This window comes from Hemitrygon akajei, chromosome 20 (genome assembly GCF_048418815.1).
Source record: "Hemitrygon akajei chromosome 20, sHemAka1.3, whole genome shotgun sequence".
NCBI classification, from domain to species: Eukaryota; Metazoa; Chordata; class Chondrichthyes; order Myliobatiformes; family Dasyatidae; genus Hemitrygon; species Hemitrygon akajei.
In genome coordinates, this window is record NC_133143.1 from 12,302,838 (window position 1) to 12,326,080 (window position 23,243).

Genomic DNA, 23,243 nt, shown 5'->3' on the forward strand with positions numbered 1-23,243 from the left:
GTTCAATCCTGTGAATATAAAGAAATTGATGTTTCAGATCATGCTCCTGTGTTTTTATCTTTAAATCTTCCAGGTGTCTCCTAAATAAGCAGATTCTGGTGTTTAATCCAACTCTGTTATCACATAAGGATTTTAAAAAATTTTAGGAGAGACAAATTACTCTTTTTTTTGGAAGACAAAATGCTAGAAGAGACTTCTAGTCTTATTTAATGGGATGCTTTTAAGGCTTATATTAGAGGACAGATTATTTCTTTTACCACAAGTATTCAGAAAAAAGCTAATATAGAGAGAATTGAATTTGCCAATCAGTTGAAACAATTAGACCAAAAATGTGCTTTGGCTCCAGATCCTGTTTTATATAAAAGACGTGTTGAAATTGAAACTAAATACAATCTGCTTTTAACTTATCCAATTGAAACTCAACTTTTAAAAGATAAAAGTCAGTTTTATGTTCATGGAGATAAAATGGGTAAACTATTGGCGAACCAATTAAAGATCTTTATAGTTAAACGTCAAATTAAAGAAATTTTTAAAGCTAATGGTGATAAAATATCTGATCATTTAGAAATAAGCAATATTTTTAGAGAATTCTAGTCTAAAGTTTATAGTTCTGATCATCCTAAAGATACTACTGTAATGAATAATTTCTTAGATCAAATAAACATTCCTACAGTTTCTGATAATTGAAAATAGCTGGATCAACCCATTACTTGTGAGGAAATTGCCGAGGTTGTTTACTCTTTGCACTCGGGGAAGGCTTTGGGTCCTGATGGATTTTCTGGAGAGTTTTATAAGGCTTTTTCCTCTTTGCTTATACCCCACTTACATTCAGTCCTTTCGGACTCTTTTAAATTAGGTAGGTTGCCACAATCTTTATATTAAGCCTCTATTTTGCTTATTCTTAAAAAGGATAAGGATCCAACTTTTTCCTTTGAATAATTTGGTATTAGTTAATACTAACTAATAGAAAAGATGTCAACAAACTAGAGAGAGTACAGAGAAGATTTACTAGAATGTTACCTGGGTTTCAGCACCTAAGTTACAGGGAAAGATTGTACAAGTTAGGTCTTTATTCTTTGGAGCGTAGAAGGTTGAGGGGGGACTTGATAGAAGTAGTTAAAATTATGAGGGGGATAGATAGAGTTGACGTGGATAGGCTTTTTCCATTGAGAGTAGGGGAGATTCAAACAAGAGGATGTGAGTTGAGACTTAGGGAGCAAAAGTTTAAGGGTAACATGAGGGGGAATTTCTTTACTCAGAGAGTGGTAGCTGTGTGGAATGAGCTTCCAGTAGAAGTGGTAGAGGCAGGTTCACTATTGGCAGTTAAAGTAAAATTGGATAGGTATATGGACAGGAAAGGAATTGAGGGTTATGGGCTGAGTGCAGGTCAGTGGGATTAGGTGAGATTAAGCATTCGGCACAGACTAGAAGTGCCGAGATGGCCTGCTTCCGTGCTGTAATTGTTATATGGTTAACCTTCCTTTTAAAATTGTAAGAAATCAACTTACTTATTTGGGTGTAATAATTACCAGGAATTATAAATTCCTTTTTAAAGAAAATTTTTTACACTTATGAATTATGTTAAGAAGGCACTATCAAATTGGTCACCCCTCTCTTTATCGTTGATTGACTGAATTAATTCTATTAAAATGAATATTTTACCTAAATTTTTATATTTATTTCATGCCGTACCTGTTTTTATTCCTAAATCCTTTTTTGATTCTCTGGATTCTATTATATCTTCTTATATATGGGAAAATAAAATTTCTCGATTAAATAAAGTTCATCTTCAAAAAGCTAAAAAGTATGGAGGTTTAGCCTTACCCAATTTTAGGTTTTATTACTGGGCACTCGATATACAGAATCTTATGTTTTAGCTATATTATATTAATCAAGATGACTGTCCGGTCTGGGTTTCTTTAGAAGCTAATTCTGTTAAGAAATTTTCTATCATTTCTCTTCTTGGATCCTCAATTTCTTTATCTTTAATTTAACTGATAATTTTGTAGTTAAACACACTTTGATGATTTGGGTACAATTTAGAAAATACTTTGGTTTATTGAGTTTTTCACTTTCAAGTCCTTTTTTTCCCTAAATTTGTTTAAACCTATGACTGATGTAATTTTCAAAGAGTGGAATAGATTGGGTATTAAATGTTTTCAGGATTTGTTTGTTGGAGATAGTCTCTCTTCATTTGAACAACTGTCAGCTAAGTATAGCCTACCCAAAACCCACTTTTTTCGATGTTTCTGCGTTCTCAAGTACATACATTTCCTAAAAGTCCAGATAAGAATTTACTTGATACAATTTTTAATTTGAAACCCTTCCATAATGGATCTATATCTAATATTTATGGTATGTTGTTGGAAATGAGAAATAATCCTTTAGACAAAATTAAAAATCTCTGGGAGCAAGATTTACAGATTCCAATTTCTGAGGATACTTGGAATGAAATTTTTAAATTGGTTAATACCTCATCGTTATGTGCCTGTCATTCCTTCTACAATTTAAAGTGATTCATAGGGCCCACATGACTAAAGGTAAGCTGTCTCATTTTTATTCTGATATATCTCCCTATTGTGATAGATGTAACAATAGGAGAAGCTTCACTAATTCATATGTTTTGGACTTGTCCGAGTCTTGAAAAATATTGGAAGGATGTATTCCAAACTTTTTCGGTGCTTTTTAAAGTAAATTTTAAACCTAATCCTTTGACTGTTTTATTTGGTATTGTTGGAGGAAATGATATTATTTTGGAGACACATGATTTGCACATTTTGGCCTTTATTTTTCTTATAGCCAGGAGGGCATTGTTGCTCAAGTGGAAGGATGCCACTCTTGCCTACTCATACTCATTGGTAACATGATGTTATATCTTGCTTAAATTTAGAGAAGATTCGCTGTTCAATTTCTGAACCTAGACAAGATTTTTTAACATTGTGGGGACCTTTTGAATTATTTTCAAAATCTTTGATTTGCTATTAAGCACAGATGTTGACTAATAATGTTTTACTATATGATAAGGATTTTTTCCTCTTTTTTAACCAAACAGCTGTTTTTTTTCTGGTAGTGGGTTTAGATTTTTTTGTATAATAAAATTATCTCTTCAATATTATGTTTAAATTTAATTTATATGGATATGGGGTAATGAGACTATATTTGTGATTTCAATATATTGTAATCAATATATATTATCTATCCTACTGTACACTGTATTCTTTTATGTAAGAAATCAATAAAAATATTGAAAAAGAAAGGAAAAGGAATAACTAATTAATAGTCAACACACACAAAATGCTGGTAGAACACAGCAGGCTAGGCAGCATCTTTGTCCTGACGAAGGGTCTCGGCCCGAAACGTTGACAGCGCTTCTCCCTATAGATGCTGCTTAGCCTGCTGTGTTCTACCAGCATTTTGTGTGTGTTGTTTGAATTTCCAGCATCTGCAGATTTCCTCGTGTTTGCTCAACTAATTAATAGTGTTCACTTATTCATCAACTGTTCTGAAATCTGATGGCTGAGGGGAGAATAGAAGATCAGGTTATTATTTAAATGGTGAAATATTGCAGTATGCTGTTGTGCAGAGGGCCTGGAGTACTGTTGCATGAACCACAAAATGTTGGTTTTCAAGTGTAATGGGTTATCAAGAAGGCAAATGGAAGGCTACCTTCATTGCTAGCGGGATTGAATTTAAAAGCAGGGAGTTTATGCTGCAACCGTACAGGGTACCGGTGAGACTACATCTGGTTCTGATCTCCTCAAGGTTTGGGGGAGAAGGTGGAGATGAGAAAGAAATGTCAGAGTAGTGAATCTGTGGAATTCTCTGTCCAAGGAAGCAGTAGAGGCTGCCTCATTAAATAGTGTATTTAAGACTTAGATTTTTGCATAATATGGGAATTAAAGATTATGGGGAAAAGGCTGATACTCCACTGTCATATGAAGAGGGTACTGCCTTTGTTGGGGGGCTTTATCTTGTAGGTAGATTTAAAGGATTCAATAGTATTACCGTAGATGTCGGATTATAAGCCGCTACTTTTTTCCCACATTTTGAACAGCTTTGAACTCTGCGGCCTTTAATACGGTGCGGCTAATGCATGATTTTTTTCATGCCGCCAAAAACATTTTGCCTCGTAACAGTAGACCAATAAAATTGATGAGTAGTTCACAGAGGTCCAATGAAATTGTACGATAAATCAAGCGCACTTTCACAATTAAATTATTGTAAATCAGTCATTTGTACTCACCCTCATCAACATGGAAAACACTCGAAGAAAAGCATTGTGCTGCCTTTATGGCAGTTATTTAGTTTATAATATTTTCGCTTAGTAATTCATTTTCTAGTTAAAGTTAGAAGTGTTTTAACTATATTTGTTTTCTGTACTACATCGCGGGATGCTATGACGTCACACCCGGTTTCGCCGCGTCTTGTGGGAAAAATGCCAGTTTGCGATAAATGGGAAGGAGGGGGGCGAGCGGCATTACGCGAGCGGCATTGGATCTGAGCGAACGCTGCTTTTAAGTTAAAGGCGATCAATAACTTTTCCTGGTAGGCTGCAGTATATATATTTTTTACCAGTCGTTAGGAGATATTGGAATGTTTTTCAGTAAAAAAGTATACGCAACGTATATTTAAAAGTAGCCGCGTTACAGGCACGGTTCGAAAAAAAGCATTTGCAATATGTATTTGTTTATGTTACCATATGGATTTAATTAAAAGTTAAAAAATCCTCACGTGTAATATCTTTCTGTGTTAATATCTCATATTACAACGTGGGACACCTGCGGCCGAAAATCCGGTGCGGCCTGTACAAGTAAAAAATTGATTTTCTTTCTAAAATTAGAGCCAGCGGCTTTTAATCAGGTGCGCTCTGTAGTCCGGAATCTACGGTATTTGGATGTGGAGCAGAGAAGTTCTGGCTCATGTCCTGGACAATGTTTATCTCTAAACCAATCACATCATTTTCACATTTATGTTTTGCGGGAGCTTGCTGTGTGTAAGTTGGTTGCCATATATTCAGTATTGCACTAGTGGCACATCTACTAAAGAGCTCCATTAATAAATAATTAAAGGATTACTCAGAACTAGGGGAAATATTGCACTATCAAACTTTAAAGTAAAAATTGTCATCTGTTTATTCAAATTTAAGTCTGAAGTAACATAAAGATGCTAAATGGAATGCAGTGAAGGTTTAATGGAATGATTCCAGGGATGAGGGATTTCAGCTATAGTTTTGGATTGGAGCAGCTGGGCTGGTTCTTATGAAACGAGGAGGGTTACAAGGATATGGATCAAACGAGGCTAGCTTAGACTGGCATATTGTTCAGCATGCTGAAGAATCTGTGTCCATGTTGCTTTGTTCTATGATTCTAAGGAGAGAGTAGAAGTTTGGTGCAGGTGCACAAGATGCAGCTGGCTAGGGTGAGGTAGAGAGAGAGAGAGCCTGTTCCATCAAGGACCAGGAGACACAGATTCAAAGTGACGGGCAAAAGCCACACTGGCAACGTGAAATAGTCTTTCAATGCAGTGGTTACAGTCTGAAACTACTGAAAGATTCACAGAAATAGTTAACAGGACTTTTAATGGGGAATTGGATGGGCATGTGATAGAAGATGATTTACAGGGAAAGCAATAGGTTCCCAGGCTAGTTCTAAAAGAGCCAAATGTGATCTCTTATAAATCTGTGGTAATGGTAAATCCAATTTGTACTGAATCTTCTAAAATCACAATACCTTGGGTGCTCAGTACTACACAGGAACATACAGACACATCTGTCCTCACCATTGGTAGTATTTACAGAGGTCGCTGCTTCAAGAAGGCAGCTTCTATCATCAAAGATCCCCACCGACCTAGTCTTAACACCTTTGGACAGCTACCATCGAGCAAGAAATACAGAAGTCTGAGGTGTCACACACCCCCCCCCCCCCCCCCAGCTTTATAATAACTACTTCCCTGCAATATTCAGTTCTTGAGCCAACTGGCAAACGTTAATCATTGTAATTTAGCAATATTGTGATTACTTTGCACTGATTGACCTTCTTTGTTCTAATTGTGTTCTTTCTGGGAAAGATTTTGTATGGTTTATGTTTAACTTGTGTTTTTCTTGTGAATGCTGCTTATTTGATACAGTGTGGGTATAATGCCGCTGCAAGCAAGTTTCTCATTGACTTGTGTATGGATGTACTCATGCATTACGACAGCACAACTTTGGCTGAAAATATGGTGGCAATACTCAATAGGCTAGGCAGCATCTATGGAGAGAGAAATAGAGCTAACTTTTTAGGTCATTGACCTTTAATCAGATTAATTATGCTTATGCTTAATTAAGATTAATTATGCTTATGCACATTTAAGGATGCTGGGTTTCTATGGCATAAGATGAACCTCCCAATCATTAACAGTGAATAAGTGTTTAAATGCAATGACTCAAGGAAAGTGTGGATTTTTGCTTATTTTTAGGTGCAGTGGTACTTGACAGACAGTGTTTTGATCCATCCTGTACACACATCATTGTCGGACAGCCATTGCGCAATGAAAAATATTTGGCTTCTATGGCAGCTGGGAAATGGGTTCTTCATCGATCCTATTTAGAGGCATGCAGAGCTGCTGCCAGATTTATCCAGGTTATGTATCCATCTCAAGCATTTGTCTCATTCAGATAATAAACTTATTTTTGAGGTTTTTACTTCTAATTCTTTTGTACATGCCACTAGTTAAAGTTATGCAGAAGCCATATGAAAGTAATTACAGTTCCAAGATGTACTTTGCCCTAACACTGAGACACCTTTCCTGTTAATGTTCTGCTTCTGTGTACAGCTTGCAACAGTGCTAGCATTCTGTTGATAGATCAGATCATAACTACAGTAGATAGACTTTATGTTTAACGTTTGCTTTTCATTCAGAGAGAATGTTGTTTGACATTTGTTTTTTATTGTTGGTATAGTTATTTTTTTATTTTGGATACTTGTATTGATATTTTAAAGCATTCAGATTTTTATGTCTGAGATTTTTTGAACTTTGGAATGTAACCATTGGAACTAATGAGAAGCAGCCTTTTAATTTGTGTTTCCGCTTGATATTCCTTCAAAGGTCGAGGCGTATATGTAACAAAAATTAATTGTAATGTACTCTCTCTTCATTCATATCAAGGGATTCTTTTGCTGAATAATTATCTTTCCTTGATCTTATTGTGGGGTCTAAATTACCTTAATTAGTAAGACTCTAAAAGTCCAAAAAGAAAACAGAAAATGTTCTAAATATTAAGCACGTCAGGTGGTATCAGTGGAGAGACAAACAGATGTTTCAGTGCAGCTCATGATTCCGTATCTTTTCCAGGAGGAAAACTATGAATGGGGCAGTAGTTTCATCCTTGATGTGCTTCCTGGAATTAGTCTACAACAGAAAAAACTTGCAGTAGCTGCTATGCGATGGAGAAAGAAACTGGAAGTGCTAAGACAAAAGAATGATAGTGCTGAGGTACTGTAATCATAAATTGGCCATACTGCTGCAGTTTTATAGGTCTCTCACATGGACTTCCTGTGTTATTAAATACAGGAAACTCCATTGGGCAGACATCAGGTGTATGGACAACATTGCCTTGGCAAGTAGACAGCCGAATGTTGGACATTCCAGACACACAGCACAGACTGGGTATAAAGTTCAACAAGGAATGTAATTTTTTGTATGATGAAGAAGTTTATGAAATTTCCTTTTTGAATGTTTGTTTTATTGTTATCGAACTAGACTGAATGAAAGAATTTGAATTGGATTGACTTTATTTCTTACATCATTCACATACATGAGGAGTAAAAATTTTTACGTTACGTCTCCATCTAAATGTGCAATCATAGTAATTGATAATATTTGATAATAAATAGAACAATCAATGTAACATAGAAATACACTCAAATTAGTGTGAGTTCATCAGTCTGATGGCTTGGTAGAAGAAGCTGTCCCAGAGCCTGTTGGTCCTGGCTTTTATGCTGTGGTATTGTTTCCTGGATGGTAGTAGCTGGAATAGATTATGGTTGGAGTGACTCAGGTCCCCAATGACCTTAAAAGATGAAATGGACTAAAGGTTTGAAAGCAAGAGTGAGACTTCACATGGTTACTACCATGCCTCTGAAGGTGAAGAGTTAGCATACATTGAGGCATGATGTCCAACAACTGCCTTGCAAGTAACTGAAATGAGAGCCAGTCTGTTTATCCTTACATAAAATATTGTATACACTTTTGCACTTTTGGTATCATCTCTGCAAAAACGATGTAGAGGCACTGGAGAAGATGCTCCCAAGAATGATATCAGATGTGTAAGTTTATAGATGGGAAAAGCTGAAGAGAATGAGGTTATTTTCCTTCAAAGCTGCTTATTTTCCTTTCTGCTTGTGTAGAAGAGAGAAAGTAAAACCATCAATGTAAGATGATCAGAGAGTTACCAGGAAATCTAGACAAGATTTTGATAGAATCTCCTCTGCCGCCCGTAGAGTAGGGAGAACGTGGAACTTGCTCTCATGGGAAATTTTGGAAGGAGCCAGCACAGGTGTGTTTATGGGGAGACTGGACACTGGGGAAGGGAGTGGAGAGTCCTGTTGATAGAATTGCAAGTAGAAAGCTAGAGGAGGCACAAGTAGAGCACGGATATGGAGTGGTGGGTTTAGCCAAGTGACCAGTTTCTTCAGTGTACATCTTTTGTGATCTCATATAACTTGTCTTATCTCTGCAGATTGGTGCATTCAGTGGCTGGAAAGTTATTTTAAATTTTGATCACACCAAGGAGGCAGGTTTCAGGAGGCTTTTGCTTTCTGGTGGAGCCAAGGTCAGTTCTTTTACACAAATTATGATTCCAAACATCTTGCATTGCCTGTGTGTGCATCGTCTCTGGGGATTTCAGCAGCTTGCATTCTACACTTTCCAGGGCAATTAAAATCAGCTGCAAGTCTTGAGCAGCAAAAATAAGCACAATAGTTGCACTTAAAATATCTAATCATTGCTGGAGCTAATTTGCTACTTGGTTAGCTCCAGGAATGAAGAACAAATTAAAACAGAAAGCAAAGAAATTTATAAAGCTTTCATCCTCCAACAGAAGTAGAAAACAAAATAATAATCGATCAGATTCTAATCATAATATCATTTGGGAAACATTCTTCCTTTAGAAGCACTGAACATTTTAATGATAGAATTGTTAACTTTTGTGTGTTTATAATATTTAACTGGTCATAAATGTTTTTGATGTAACTTTTTGGCTTTTGGCTCAAGTGGTTTCAACACACATTCAGCTTATTGCACCTCTACCATTCTGATCCCTACCCAAATCACATTCCAACTAAAGTCTTATTCCCCATTGTTGCCCAGGTTTTAACTTTGTGGATATCAGGGCAGTTTTAGTTCCTGCAGGTGAAAGAAAGTTTTTTAAATCTTAATTAGGAAGCACATTATTTATTCTTAACCTTGCAGCTTTTAATGTTGTTGTTCATTTGGTGATTGGTCAGGTTGCCTGACTCACAAGGGAGCTTACTGGGTTGGTTCCTTTCTCCTGATCCATTGATGCTCTGTACTTATTAATAGGATGTGTATACAGACAGACAGACAGACTTTATTGATCCCGAGGGAAATTGGGTTTCATTACAGCTACACCAAAGAATAGTGTAGAAATATAGCAATATAAAACCATAAATAATTAAATAATAATGTTGATCATGCCAAGTGGAAATAAGTCCAGGACCAGCCTATTGGCACAGGGTGTCTGACACTCCGAGGGAGGAGTTGTAAAGTTTGATGGCCACAGGTAGGAATGACTTCCCATGACGCTCAGTGTTACATCTCAGTGGAATGAGTCTCTGGTTGAATGTACTCCTGTGCCTAACCAGTACATTATGGAGTGGATGGGAGTCATTGTCCAAGATGGCATGCAACTTGGACAGCATCCTCTTTTCAGACACCTCCGTCAGAGAGTCCAATTCCACCCCCACAACATCACTGGCCTTACGAATAAGTTTGTTGATTCTGTTGGTGTCTGCTACCCTCAGCCTGCTGCCCCAGCACACAACAGCAAACATGATAGCACTGGCCACCACAGTATAACATCTAAAGTAAGCTGGAAGCACCAAGCCAATCAGATAGCATCTGTGGGGGGAGAGAGAGAGAGACATACACACACATTTAACATTTTAGGTCTAACTGGGAAAGAGAAAACAAATTGATTTTAAGTTGCAAGTGATGGATGGGATAGAGATTTTCAAATGGGATAAGGTTCCTATGGTTATATACTATTGATGAAGCTTATCTGATTGATATGCTAATGAGGGAAATTAGACAGTGAAACAAGCTCAAGAACTTATAAAAACAAATAAACTCTTCTCAGACTTCCAGCTGGGCACAGGTATCGATTTTAAACACTTTCAATGACAGACTCTGCCGTCTTCATCAGGGATGATGCCTGGGCTTGCCTAATCTGGTGGTATTTATACACCCTTCAACCGTCCTCCTGATTGGCTAGCCCTCATTCAACCGGGTTTCCGCTGTCCCACCTTGTTTACAATTGAATTCCAGTCCTTACTTAAAGCGGGACCTTCGTCTGTTAAAATTCTTTTCTTCTAGGTTTATTTCAGTGTCTTCCTTTACCAGGCGGTCCCAAAAGTACAGTAGTTTTGTGCTGTCAAAGTCAATCCTATGTGATTGCATTTTTATGCTACCACCGTGTGTCAGTTCTGGCTGATATGTGCTTCTCCGCATTCACAGGGAATCCTGGGAACACATTAGATCCTTTTTGAACTTCTAAAAATGTGTCCGAGCTGTATGAAATGGCCAACACATCAAGCAGAGTCTGTGGAAAGAAGTAAACTGAATTAATATTAGAGGTGGATAACCTGCAGGAATATTGTCTGATTCTGATAAAAGCTGAAAGTATGTTGCCTGAAATTATTGAACTTGGATTGATTGTGGTAAGAATAAAAATTAGGATTAGTGTTAGACTGGAGGAAGGCAAGGTCTCTGGACTTAATGGCTTAAGTTCTGTGCTCTATATCTGTATTCTCAGCCAAGTGCCCATCTAGGATTTAGTGTGTCAGATTTTCAGTTAGGTATCTTTTTTTTTTATTTTTGAAGTGTGATACCAGGAAGATCAGGAGGAACAAAGGAGGTCAGCCCTGCCGCACCAGGTTCCTTCCCAACTATTCATCACCTCTTTCTGTCTGTAAAACAGACAAAATACACTGGCATAAACTCTGTTTGAAGGATGCAGCAAATAGTCTTAGTTTGGCTCTTTGTTATAAATGTAAATGTTTATTTCAGGTCCTTCCGAGTCATTTGGTTCCTGAATACAAAGAAGCCACTCATCTCTTTGCTGACTTCAGCAAACTTAAAGCAGAAGACCTGAGAGTGAACTTGGCTGAGGCCATGGAACATAATGTATTGTGTCTCAAACCAGAATACATTGCAGACTATCTCATACAGGTTTGTCCTACATTCTTAATCTGCATAAAAATGATGTGTGGCATAGGCTGCAAAGTTTGTAAACGTTTAAACTAAAATTTTTGAAAAGTCTTTCTTTCTATTTATCTTGCCACTGATTATTTTTTAAATATTTAAATACAAAAAGAATCACTTAACACACAAGGAAGAAACAGACATGAAGATAGTTAAGGCCTTTATGATGTCTGAAGGTGCTTTACAGCCAGTTTTGAAGCAAGAAAGGAAAGATGCTAGAAACACTCAGTATGTTGAGCAGCATCCATAGGGAAAAATCAGGTTAAGGACCCTTTGTGTGGTCAGTGTAATACTGCAAGAGGTGCGACGAACATTCTTTAAAGCCAATGCAATGTGATAATGACCAGACAATCTGTTGAGCTACACAAAGTCACCGAAGAGAACATTCATTTTTTTTTAATAGTGCTAAAGAGCTATTACCATCCTTGGTTTAACATCTAATCCAGGAGAAAACATCCACAGCAATACATCATTCCCATGCTGGGGCATCAGCTAGGATATTGTACACATCTCACAGACGTGGGATTGAACCCACCACATACTGACTTGGAAGGGAGATGCTACCAGCTGAGCCTTGGCTGATTCAATTCAGCTTACCTTTCAAGTGAAGATGCAAGACACTTCAGATACTAGAATCTGAAGTGAAAAAAAATCTCTGCTGGAGGAATTCAGTGTGTCAGGTACATCTGTAAATGGAATTGGAATGTTGACCGTTCTGGTGGAGTCCTCTAATTTCACTTCTTAAAGTAGAGTTGCACATCTACTTTCTTAGATGCTTGAGCAGATTCAGCATGTCACCAAAAGCTTTGATAAACTTCTATAGATGTGCAGTAGGGAGTATTCTAATTAGTTGTATCATGGCCTGGTATGGAAATGCCAATACCTGGAAACAGAAAAGGCTGCAGAAAATAGTGGATATAGCCCAGTCCATCAAAGGCAAAGCCCTCCCCACTATTGAACTCTCTTTGAAAGGAACTATCGCTGTTAAGACAGCAAGAAGGTGGTGTAAGGGCAGATGTCCAGGAAATGGAAGAGATGTAGGTGAGGGCAGCATCAATGATGGCAGAAGAGACATTGTATGTCAAATAAACTCTTCTCATGCGTCCAGGCAGGCACAAGTATCAATTACACCCAGTGTTTTGATGGTAAATTCTGCCATCTTCATCAGAGATTATGCCTGGGCATGTCTAGTCAAGTGGTATTTATACCCCCCCGTAGACCGTCCATCCTGATTGGTTAGTCCTTATCCAATCAGGTTTCTGATGTCCCACCTTGTTCACAATTCAAATCCATTTCTTACTTGAGCGAGACCTTTGTCTTTGTTAAAATTCTGTATTTACATATGTTTTATACTCCAGCATTTTATATGGGCTGCTTCCCACCATTGAGCCCCTTTACACTGGAGCACTACCAGGAGAAAGCAACATCTATTGTCAAAGACCTCCACCATCCAGGCCATGCCATCTTGTTACTATCATTGGATAAGAGGTCCAGAAGCCTAAGTCCCACAGCACTAGGTTCAGGAACAGTTATTATGCCATGACCATCAGGCTCCTGAACCGACGTGGATAATTTCATTCACCACTACTCTGAACAGATTCTATGATTACAGTCTTTCAATGACTCTTTATAACCAATGTTCTCTATTTTTTATTTGCAGTTTGTCTTTTACACATTGCTATTTGTCAGTTTAAGTATGGTTCTTCATATAAATCTTTTCTACTCTTTCCTTATCAATGCCTTCAAAAAATTAGTCTCAAGTGTACTAACATACACTCGCCAGAAAATGTTTATGACCCCTTTGCAATTACCTAGTTTTTTGCATTAATTACTCATAGATGGAAGATTAGACCACATTTTAAGTCACAATAAAAGACAAACATAATCTGCCTAAGTTAATAACATACAAACAATTGTACTACTTATCAATACTGAGTACACCATTAAAACAATCACAGTCTAGGTTCAAAACTCTGTGAACCTCTGGGGTAATGCCTTCTACAAAAGCTATTTGGAGTCAGGTGTTTCAATCAATGAGATAAGATAGGGTTGCAGAAGTGCCCTGCCTTTTCAAAAAGACACACCAACTCAGGTTACTGACAGAACCTGCTCTTCTCAAGAAAGATCTGTTTATATGCACTATGCCTCAATCAAAACAGCTTTCAGAGGATCTTAGAAGAAGAATTGTAGAGATGCATGAAGCTGGAAAAAGCTACAAAAGCATTTCAATCATCCACAGTAAGAGAAATTGTGCTACTCTCCATAGGAGTGGGCATCCTGCAAAGATCACACCAAGAGCACAAAGTGCAATGCTGAAGGAGGTGAAAAGGAACTCAAGGGTAACAGCAAAGACCTGCAGGAAACTCTAGAACTTGCTGAAGTCTCTGTTCATGTGTCCAGTATAAGAAAAGCACCAAACAAGAATGGTTTTCGTGGAAGAAACTACTGTTCTCCAGGGAAAAAGACAAAAATTGAACTTTTTGGCAGAAGTGTGCACTGCTACATTTGGAGGAAAGAGGGCACTGCCCACCAACACCAAAACCTCAGTCCAACTGTATACCATGGTGGAAGGGACATCATGGTTTGGGGCTGCTTTGCTGCTTCAGGGCCTGAACAGCATGCAGTCATTGAGGGAGCAATTAATTCAAAATTATAAAAATATATTACAGGAGAATGTCGAGTAGCAGCTCATCATCTGAAGCTTAATAGAGTTGGTGCAATAGGACAATGATCTGAAACACGAGTAAATCAATAACAATGTTTTAAGAAGAAGAAAATTCATGTTTTGGAATGGCCAAGTCAGAGCCCAGACCTTAACCCAATTGAGATGCTGTGGCATGACCTGAAGAGGGCTGTTCATGCAAGATGCCAGAAGTATTGATGAACTGAAGCAGTTTTGTATGGAGGAATGGTCTAAAATTCATCCTTGCCATTGTGCAAGTCTAATCAGTGGCCACGTGAAAATTTGGTGGAGATTATTGCTGCTAAAGGAGACTCTGCCAGTTATTAAATACAAGGGTTCACATACATTTTCCATCCTGGACTGTGAATGATTAAACAATGTGTTCAATAAAGATATGAAGACTACAATTGTTCATGTGTAACTAATTTAGACATTGTGTTTGTCTATTATTGTGACTTAGATGAAGATCAAACAACATTTTACAAGTAATTAATGCAGGTAATTGCAAAGGGTTCACAAGCTTTTTTTCTTGCAACTGTACATGGATATACTTTGTGTGTATTAGTTTAGACAGATTGTGTTTGCCTGTTATTGTGACTTAGATGAAGAGCAGACCGTATTTTATGAGTAATTAATGCAGAAAACCAGGTAACTGCAAAGTGTTCACAAACTTTTTCTTGCAACTGTGTATGTACTTTGATATTTTACTTTGAACTTTGTATTTTTGAGACCCTTCATTTGGATATCATTGTATCCAACAAATGCTGCCTGACCCATTGAGTTCCTCCAGCAGTTTACTTAAACCTTTTAAGTTTAGGTCATTTTGGCAAAGTTCTACATCCTAAACTTCACCAGACTCTGATTCCAGATTCAATGCATCATATTTCTATTCTAAAGCTTCTTTAAAAATCTGATATTCAGCAGTGTTTTAATGTTCTTTTCAGGTTCTGGCCTGATCTGGTACACTTTTGCTATATACTGTGTTCTCAATCATTTCTTGAAACCACACAAAGTGAATCAAATGAGCTTGGAACTGGGATCTGACCAATGGGTTTAAGCTGAGTCTGTCTTTTGATAGTGAGGTGGGAGTTGCAGCTGGTTGTGTGAATTATTTGTGATGGAAGGTAAAAACAACAAAAATGATTCAGCCTTTAGAGCTTGGTTTTTGACAGGAATTTACACAAGATCACAGCTCAAACACTACATCTCTTTTATTCTGGAGTCATAATTACTGCTATCTGGGGCATAAATGCTAATTAGATGTAAACTATAAATTATTTATTTCATGATTTAATCAGCCTGCATGTAAATAGTGATAACTGAATATTGACAGTCTGACAGATGAAAAATAACAGACATGTTTAAGGTTGTTGGGAGCTACCACTAATGTTCAAGATAAGTCAGTTGTATATTTCTCTTTTTCTTTCCAGGAGCGCCCCCCTCTAATAGAGAATTACTACCTTACTGATGGGACAGGCAGTGGAGCTCGGAAACGGAAGTTGTCTGACGACCACATTGATCCAAAAAGGAGTAGAAAAACGTGAATGACTATTCCCCTTTATTGATAAACTTTACAGATATTGCACAGCCGAGCCACAATTGCATCTGAGATCAGGTGAATGTTCCTGACGGTGGCTAAATGGCATGGAATGGATTTCCACCATCAGGCACCTTAATTCCAGCTGCTAATGGGGTAAATGTTGGAAAACTAAAAACAAATATTCTTCCTAAAATTTACTGCCAAGGCCATCTGATATTTGCCGCACAAATAATTATTCATTTACATTTTTGTTTGTATTTTAAATATATTTGCCTAGAAAACTTTGGTTGCTGACTGAATTATCTTTTAATGTCTCTGTGGCGATAAGGTGCTAAAGAGCCAAAAATCATCTAAGTGAAAAGTAAATTTGATAAATGTTGAATAATTAATATTTCTTTTTTATTAGTTTCCATAATTGTTAATAATTTATGAGGGTTCATCTGTACTAAACAGTAACAGCTGTGTAGAAAACCCAGTGGCAGAAGAAACCAGTTATCTATAACAAAAAGTGTACTAAATGCATCCAACTCTTCTATTGTAGCAACAGTTATACATCCAAGGCTTTTAAATTGCCACTTGCTATTGCCCCATGTCTTATCAAGATTACATGAAACATTCAACGCCAACATTGATTACTTATAGGCTCTTGAGTAGCTTAAGCATCTGCTTCATGGACAAACTTTATACTCTTATCAAAATACATTCCCCAGCTGGGGTGTGAGATGATACACACTGTGATCATCTACTGTACAGTGTAGTGAACAGAAGCTGATTCTCCATTAGTAGTTTTGAATATAGTTTTGAGGGAATTGAAAATGTAGTTCTAATTCTGAACATAATTATTTCCAAGTAGATGTAAACTTACTTTTGAGTAATCTGATGTCAGAAATGACCAAGATAGGCAGAAGGCAGCATAAAGTTTTAAGGACCTGTGAATTATCTACTTGTGTAAAGGGGAAATTATATGGTTGGTACAAAATCTGTTGCTGGGACAGTTGAACATTTGGGTACTTAAGAGCTAATAGGTGAGAATCAGTGTGGGTGTGTAGGGGAACTATGTGCATAACATTGTTCATTGTCTAACTTTGTTGATGATAGATTGGAGAATGTCCAAAAATGCTTGCTGCTCTTTAAAAGTTGCAGTCCCAGTGAATACTTAGAGGACTCTGATGTGTGTTGAGCAAGTTAACCATATACTGATCAACAATATGCTCCCTGTTGATATCACGTACTGCTTTCTGCAGGCTATTGACATTTGAGTCATCTTGGGTGGATTGCGTTCAAACCCTAGAAAGTGGAAAGTGGACATGGCAGGGATATGTCAGTTATTTGGGAGAAAATGGGAGCTTGGTCACATGTACACCAATTTTAAAATATTAGGCCAAAAGTTCTATCTTTTTAATTATTTGCCCAAATACCAGCCTATAAGGTGGAAGTTTTCCAAGCAGTGACCTGTTGTGAGGTACGTGTTGGACATTTGGAAGGTGGCAAATCGCTGAGCAGTAAGCCACTCGCTCAATTATATCACGTATCCAGGAATAAAGGGCCAGCAGTTGTTCCCAGAATTGCCTGTTGGATGACTTGGCTGAATATCGATGCTCTTCTTGAAACTTTCAGTAAGTTACACTTATGGTACTAGAGTATTCCTATTGACGATTTAGAGATCAAAGGTTTCAAATGCACACTTAATGTCAGAGAAATGTATAAAATATACATCCTGAAATCCTTTTTATTCAAAAACATCCACGAAAACAGTGGAATGCCCCAAAGAATAAATGACAGTTAAATGTTAGACCCCCAAAGCCCCCCAGTTCCCCCCCACACAAAAGCAGCATGACCCACTCCCCGCCAGCAATAAAACACATCAGCAACCACCATCGAGCATTATAGAATGCAGCAAGCATCAATACAATAAAGACACAGACTTGCAGTACCCCGAAGACTGTTCGTTCACCCAGTAATTCGACATAGCACGGTCTCTCCCTCTCCCCCAATAAGAGAAAAAGAGGTGTCCCTATTTCACAGCGACAGGGGAGACATAACAAACAACTCGCTGATTTATGATGTTAAAAGTCTGTTGCGTCGCTTCTTCCGTGCTCTGTGCCCAAAGAACTCACATCTCTGGGCACACAGCCAGCAGCTTTCGATCTTCTGTCTCCCATGACACACCAGTTCCCTGTGGCGGCAGCGACTTCAAGTCCGCCCACCTCCAGAGCCTCAGTATCCTGAAGACATGCTAATCTTCTAGGCCGCGTCCTTGGCATATCAAATAGCGACCAGTTGTGAGACCTTGAGAGCGGGTCCCATTCCCGCAAAGAACTGAAGTCAGCGTGTGTCTTCAAAAGAGCTCTGAAAGGGGAAAATGGAGGTATTAAAGATAGAAATAGAGCAGTTTGCGAAGATCCAAGCAAAGGAGTTGCCATTAGGCGCCATTGTTCTCCTAAGCTCCTCCTCAATGGAGATAGTGGAGCTCCCAAAGAATATAAATGCTATGTCCAGTTGGTTGTGACTGATGGTTGGCCAGGCATCTGCAATGGGGCTTCTGGTTTTCCCTATACGAGGGAAGAATGAATCTGGAGATTTAAATTACAATACAGACAATGTCAATAGGAGCAAATGTTGCTCAAACAAGTGGACAAATCTAGTCAGCAAAGTTCAGTGTGGGTCAATATAATGTCATTAATGTTGGACCTTAGTGAAATAGAATGTTATTGGAATTATGAGAAGCTCAGAAGTGTGGTAAAGTAAGTGATCTGTGTTAATATCACAGAGCTGGTGGACCTGGCTGCCATTTCACCACCTCTTTCCTGCCTCTCCAACCCCCCCCCCCCCCCCCCCAGCTTCCCAAAATGGTGCAAAGCACTTTTGTTTGTGCATACATTACTTTACGAATTCCCCGTACTCTCTCCCTCTACTGCCGAAGAGACAGTTCACAGGTAGATTGATGAAGAGGTTGGGTAAATGCAAAGTACATATGGTCAGAATATCAGTCTTCAACAGTAATGAGTAAAGAGTACCTCAAATACAGTTTTTATAAATATATATATATATATATATATATATATAGAAACCCCATTTCCAGAAAAGCTGGGATATTTTCCAAAATGCAATAAAAACAAAAATCTGTGATATATTAATTCACGTGAACCTTCATTTAACTGACAAAAGTACAAAGAAAAGATTTTCAATAGTTTTACTGACCAACTTAATTGTATTTTGTAAATATACACAAATTTAGAATTTGATGGCTGCAACACACTCAACAAAAGTTGGGACAGAGTTAAAATAAGATTGAAAAGTGCACAGAATATTCAAGTAACACCGGTTTGGAAGACTCCACATTAAGTAGGCTAATTGGTAGCAGGTGAGGTATCATGACTGGGTATAAAAGTAGCGTCCATCAAAGGCTCAGTCTTTCCAAGCAAGGATGGGTCGTGGCTCACCCCTTTGTGCCAAAATTCGTGAGAGAATTGTTAGTTCAAAAGGAACATTTCTCAACGCAAGATTGCAGAGAATTTAGGTCTTTCAACATCTACAGTCCATAATATTGTGAAAAGATTCAGATAATTCAGAGACATCTCAGTGCGTAAAGGGCAAGGTCGGAAACCACTGTTGAATGCGTGTGATCTTTGAGCCCTCAGGCAGCACTGCCTAAGAAACGGTCATGTTACTGTGACAATTATAGCCACCTGGGCTCGGGAGTACTTCGGAAAACCATTGTCACTAAACACCGTCCGTCGCTTCATCCAGAAATGCAACTTGAAACTGTATTACGCAAGGAGGAAGTCATACATCAACTCTATGCTGAAATGCCGGCGAGTTCTCTGGGCCCGAGCTCATCTCAGATGGACTGAAAGACTGTGGAAGCGTGTGCTGTGTTCAGATGAGTCTACATTTCAGCTAGTTTTCGGGAAAAACAGGCGTCGAGTTCTCCGTGCCAAAGATGAAAACGATCATCCTGATTGTTATCAGCCAAAGGTGCAAAAGCCAGCATCTGTGATGGTATGGGGATGCATCAGTGCCCACGGCATGGGTGAGTTGCATGTATGTGAAGGTACCATTGACTCTGAGGCGTATATTAGGATTTTAGAGAAACATACGTTGCCATCAAGGCGACGTCTCTTCCTGGGACGTCCATGCTTATTTCAGGACAATGCCAGACCACACTCTGCACGGGCTATAACAGCGTGGCTTTGTAGACACAGAGTGTGTGCTTGACTGACCTGCTGCCAGTCCAGATCTATCTCCTATTGAAAATGTATGGCGCGTCATGAAGAGGAGAATCAGACAAAGACCACGGACTGTTGAGCAGCTGAAGTCTTATATCAAACAAGAATGAACAAAATTTCCAATTGCAAATCTACTACAGTTAGTATCATCAGTTCCAAAACGATTAAAAAGTGTTGTTGAGTGTGTTGCAGCCATCAAATTCTAAATTTGTGTATATTTACAAAATACAATTAAGTTGGTCAGTAAAACTATTGAAAATCTTTTCTTTGTACTTTTGTCAGTTAAGTAAAGGTTCACATGAATTAACATCACAGATTTTTGTTATTATTGCATTTTGGAAAATATCCCAACTTTTCTGGAAATGAGGTTTGTGTGTGTGTGTGTGTGTGTGTATGTGTGTGTATATATATATATATATATATATATATATATATATATATATATATATATATATATATAAAAGCAGTAAACTAACCTGGAAAAGCTGGTAAGAGATGATTTGAAGAACGTGTTTGGGCGCTTGTGCTGAGAAAATGCTAGTTTGTCAAGCCAAAAACATGAAATCTCGACAGGATTTATGTTGAGTATTAATAATTATCTTTGTGTGTATTGTCATTTTATTTTCAATGTCTGGGGGAGGGAAGAATGGGTGGATTTGTTGATCAAAAGATATTTTAAAATACTGTAAGGATTTTATAGGGAAAAGTACTCACAGAAAGAAGCAATGTCTACCAGTATAGTGGACAGGAAACCTTAGAACGTGGGAGTCAAAAGTAATAAAGTTGGTTAGAGTTGGAGGAATATTTCACTTTATTATAAGATTTCAACACAAGTTGAGGAACTATTTTTAAAAATCATTACTATGGGGGTGTGAAGTTGAAGATCTTCCAACAGTTTCTTTTTGCTCAAGCATCTACAGTCTACATCTTTCTTTGCAGACAAGTTCTATAGCAGTCTGAAGATAAATCCTGTACCTTGCCCTAAAATATTACCCAATTTCAGTTCATCAGCTGCTGCATGTGACTATTGCAACAAACTGCCTGGCTCTCTCATTCCATAAACACAGGCACCTGCTCAACCTTGTTTCCAATGTAGGTTTCTCCCCTTTGTCTCCACATGATAACTATACTCTCACTACTCCATAATCGTGAGGCATTTCTTCAGTAGCCAAGCCTCCAAGTTCTACCAAGTCCTAAGCAGGATGAGGCAGGATTGATACTTGTGCAGCATTGGGGGTGGAAACAGTTGCTTAGTAACTTGTAAATATCCATTTGAAAGACCAGCCCATTTCAAAATAGGCCAAAGATTTATTATACACTTTGTTGGACCAGTAGATTGAAAAATTCAAGAAATGACAGTGGAATTGGGGGGTGGGGGGGGGGGGGCTGTCATCAAAGTATGTATCGAAACTGATACTTCAGTTACATTGAAAATGTAACTTCACTTGCAAGTAGATGAGAAATTGGAGGCACAAGTCACTGGACACTATTCTCTGGCTATGAAGCCAGGTGACTGTTAATCCCACAGTTCGAGAGGTATGGGAAGACATCAACAGCTGCAGAGGATCTTATGAGGTGGATTCTTTGTCATAATTATACCAAACATAATGTATGTCAGATAGAAATAATGTTTCAAAAATGGAGTGGTGGGATATATAGTTGTGACAAGTACTAACTGTTCACAGGTGCTGCCTGGATATATCTAAAATAAAAATTGGAAGGTTAAAGGTTTCAAAATACCCCAATAGTAACAGAGAAACTGAAGATTGGAGCGGAAGGCAAATTTTTGAAAAATGCAAAGATAACATCGTTGTTATGAGTGACTTCAGCCTTTTTAGTGTAAAAGGTTTAGATGGGTGAAATTTGAGTGTGTCCAGGAAGGATTTCCAGAAGATCCAGTATGGCCTTTCCTCTATGTGGATAGGCTGTCTAGGTGGGAGGTCATACTGGATCTAGTAATAGGCAATGAACCTGGTCAGGTGATAGATCGTGGGTGACCACTACTCTTGACTTTTACCATAGCCTTGGGCAGGGATAGGAGTCGACAGTATGGAAAAGTATTAAATTGGGAAAAGGTGAATTATGATGCTATTAGCAAGTTAGGAGCATAAACTGGGAACAGATGAACTCTGGGAAATGCATAATTGCAATGTGGAGGCTGTTTAGACCACAAGAAATAGGACCAGAATTAGGCCATTCAGCCCATTGTGTCCATGCTGCCATTTTATTATGGCTGGTCCCAGATCCAATTCAACCCCATACACCTGCCCTCTCACTATATCCCTTGATGCCCTGACCAAACAGGAATCTACTGACTTCTGCTTTAAATATACCCATGGATAAGGCCTCCAGTCTACGGCAGAGCATTCCACAGATTCACTTGTCTTTGGCTAAAAAAAACCCACCTTCTGTTCCAAAAGGTTGCCCTCAATTCTGAGGCTGTGCCCTCTAGTTCTGGATATCCCTACCAGAGGAATATCCTCTCCACATCCAGCTTATCTAGTCCTTTCAATATTTGGTAGGTTTTAATGAGATCTCCACACATTCTTCTAAGTTCCAGTGAGTTCAGGTCCAAAGCTGTCAGATGCCTCTTCATTTACAAAATAATCCTTGTGAACCTCTGGATTCTCTCCAATGACAACACATCCTTTCTGAGATTATGGGGCCCAAAACTGTTGACAATACTCTCAAGTGCTGCCTGACTAGTGCCTTTAAAAATTTCAGCATTATTTCCTTATTTTGATATTCTATTTCATTTGAAATAAATGCCAACATTGCATTTGCCTTCTTTACCACCGACTCAAGCTGTGAATTAACCTTCTAGAAACATAGAAAACCTACAGCACAATACAGGCCCTTCAGCCATAAAGCTGTGGCGAACATGTCCTTACCTTAGAAATTACCTAGGGTTGCCCATAGCCCTCTATTTTTCTAAGCTTCATGTACCTGTCCAGGAGTCTCTTAAAAGGCCCTATCATTTCTGCCTCCACCACTGTCACCGGCAGCCCATTCCACGCACTCACCACTCTCTGCATTTAAAAAAAACAATTATTTACCCCTGACGTCTCCTCTGTACCTACTTCCAAGCAACTTAAAACTGTGCACTCTTGTGCTAGCCATTTCAGCCTTGGGGAAAAAGCCTCTGACTATCCACATGATCAATATCTCTCATCATCTTGTACACCTCTATCAGGTCACCTCTCATCCTCCGTCACCCCAAGAAGAAAAGGCCAAGTTCACTCAATCTATTCTCATAAGGCATTCTCTCCAAACCAGGCAACATCCTTGTAACTCTCCCCTGCACCCTTTC

General features: G+C 38.4%; 1 protein-coding gene across 3 annotated transcripts in view; it reads left to right on the forward strand.

The window, feature by feature from the left end:
- topbp1 (DNA topoisomerase II binding protein 1) overlaps nt 1-16,093 on the forward strand; it is a 114,486-nt gene extending 98,393 nt beyond the window's left edge. For all 3 annotated transcript variants that reach the window (XM_073023860.1, XM_073023859.1, XM_073023861.1), the window contains exons 24-28: nt 6,457-6,620; nt 7,333-7,473; nt 8,720-8,812; nt 11,287-11,448; nt 15,595-16,093. In XM_073023860.1, coding sequence (XP_072879961.1) covers nt 6,457-6,620; nt 7,333-7,473; nt 8,720-8,812; nt 11,287-11,448; nt 15,595-15,708 — 674 coding nt within the window. In that variant the 3' untranslated portion in view covers nt 15,709-16,093. The remainder of the gene's footprint in view (nt 1-6,456; nt 6,621-7,332; nt 7,474-8,719; nt 8,813-11,286; nt 11,449-15,594) is intronic.
- Nucleotides 16,094-23,243: the final 7,150 nt, after the last annotated feature.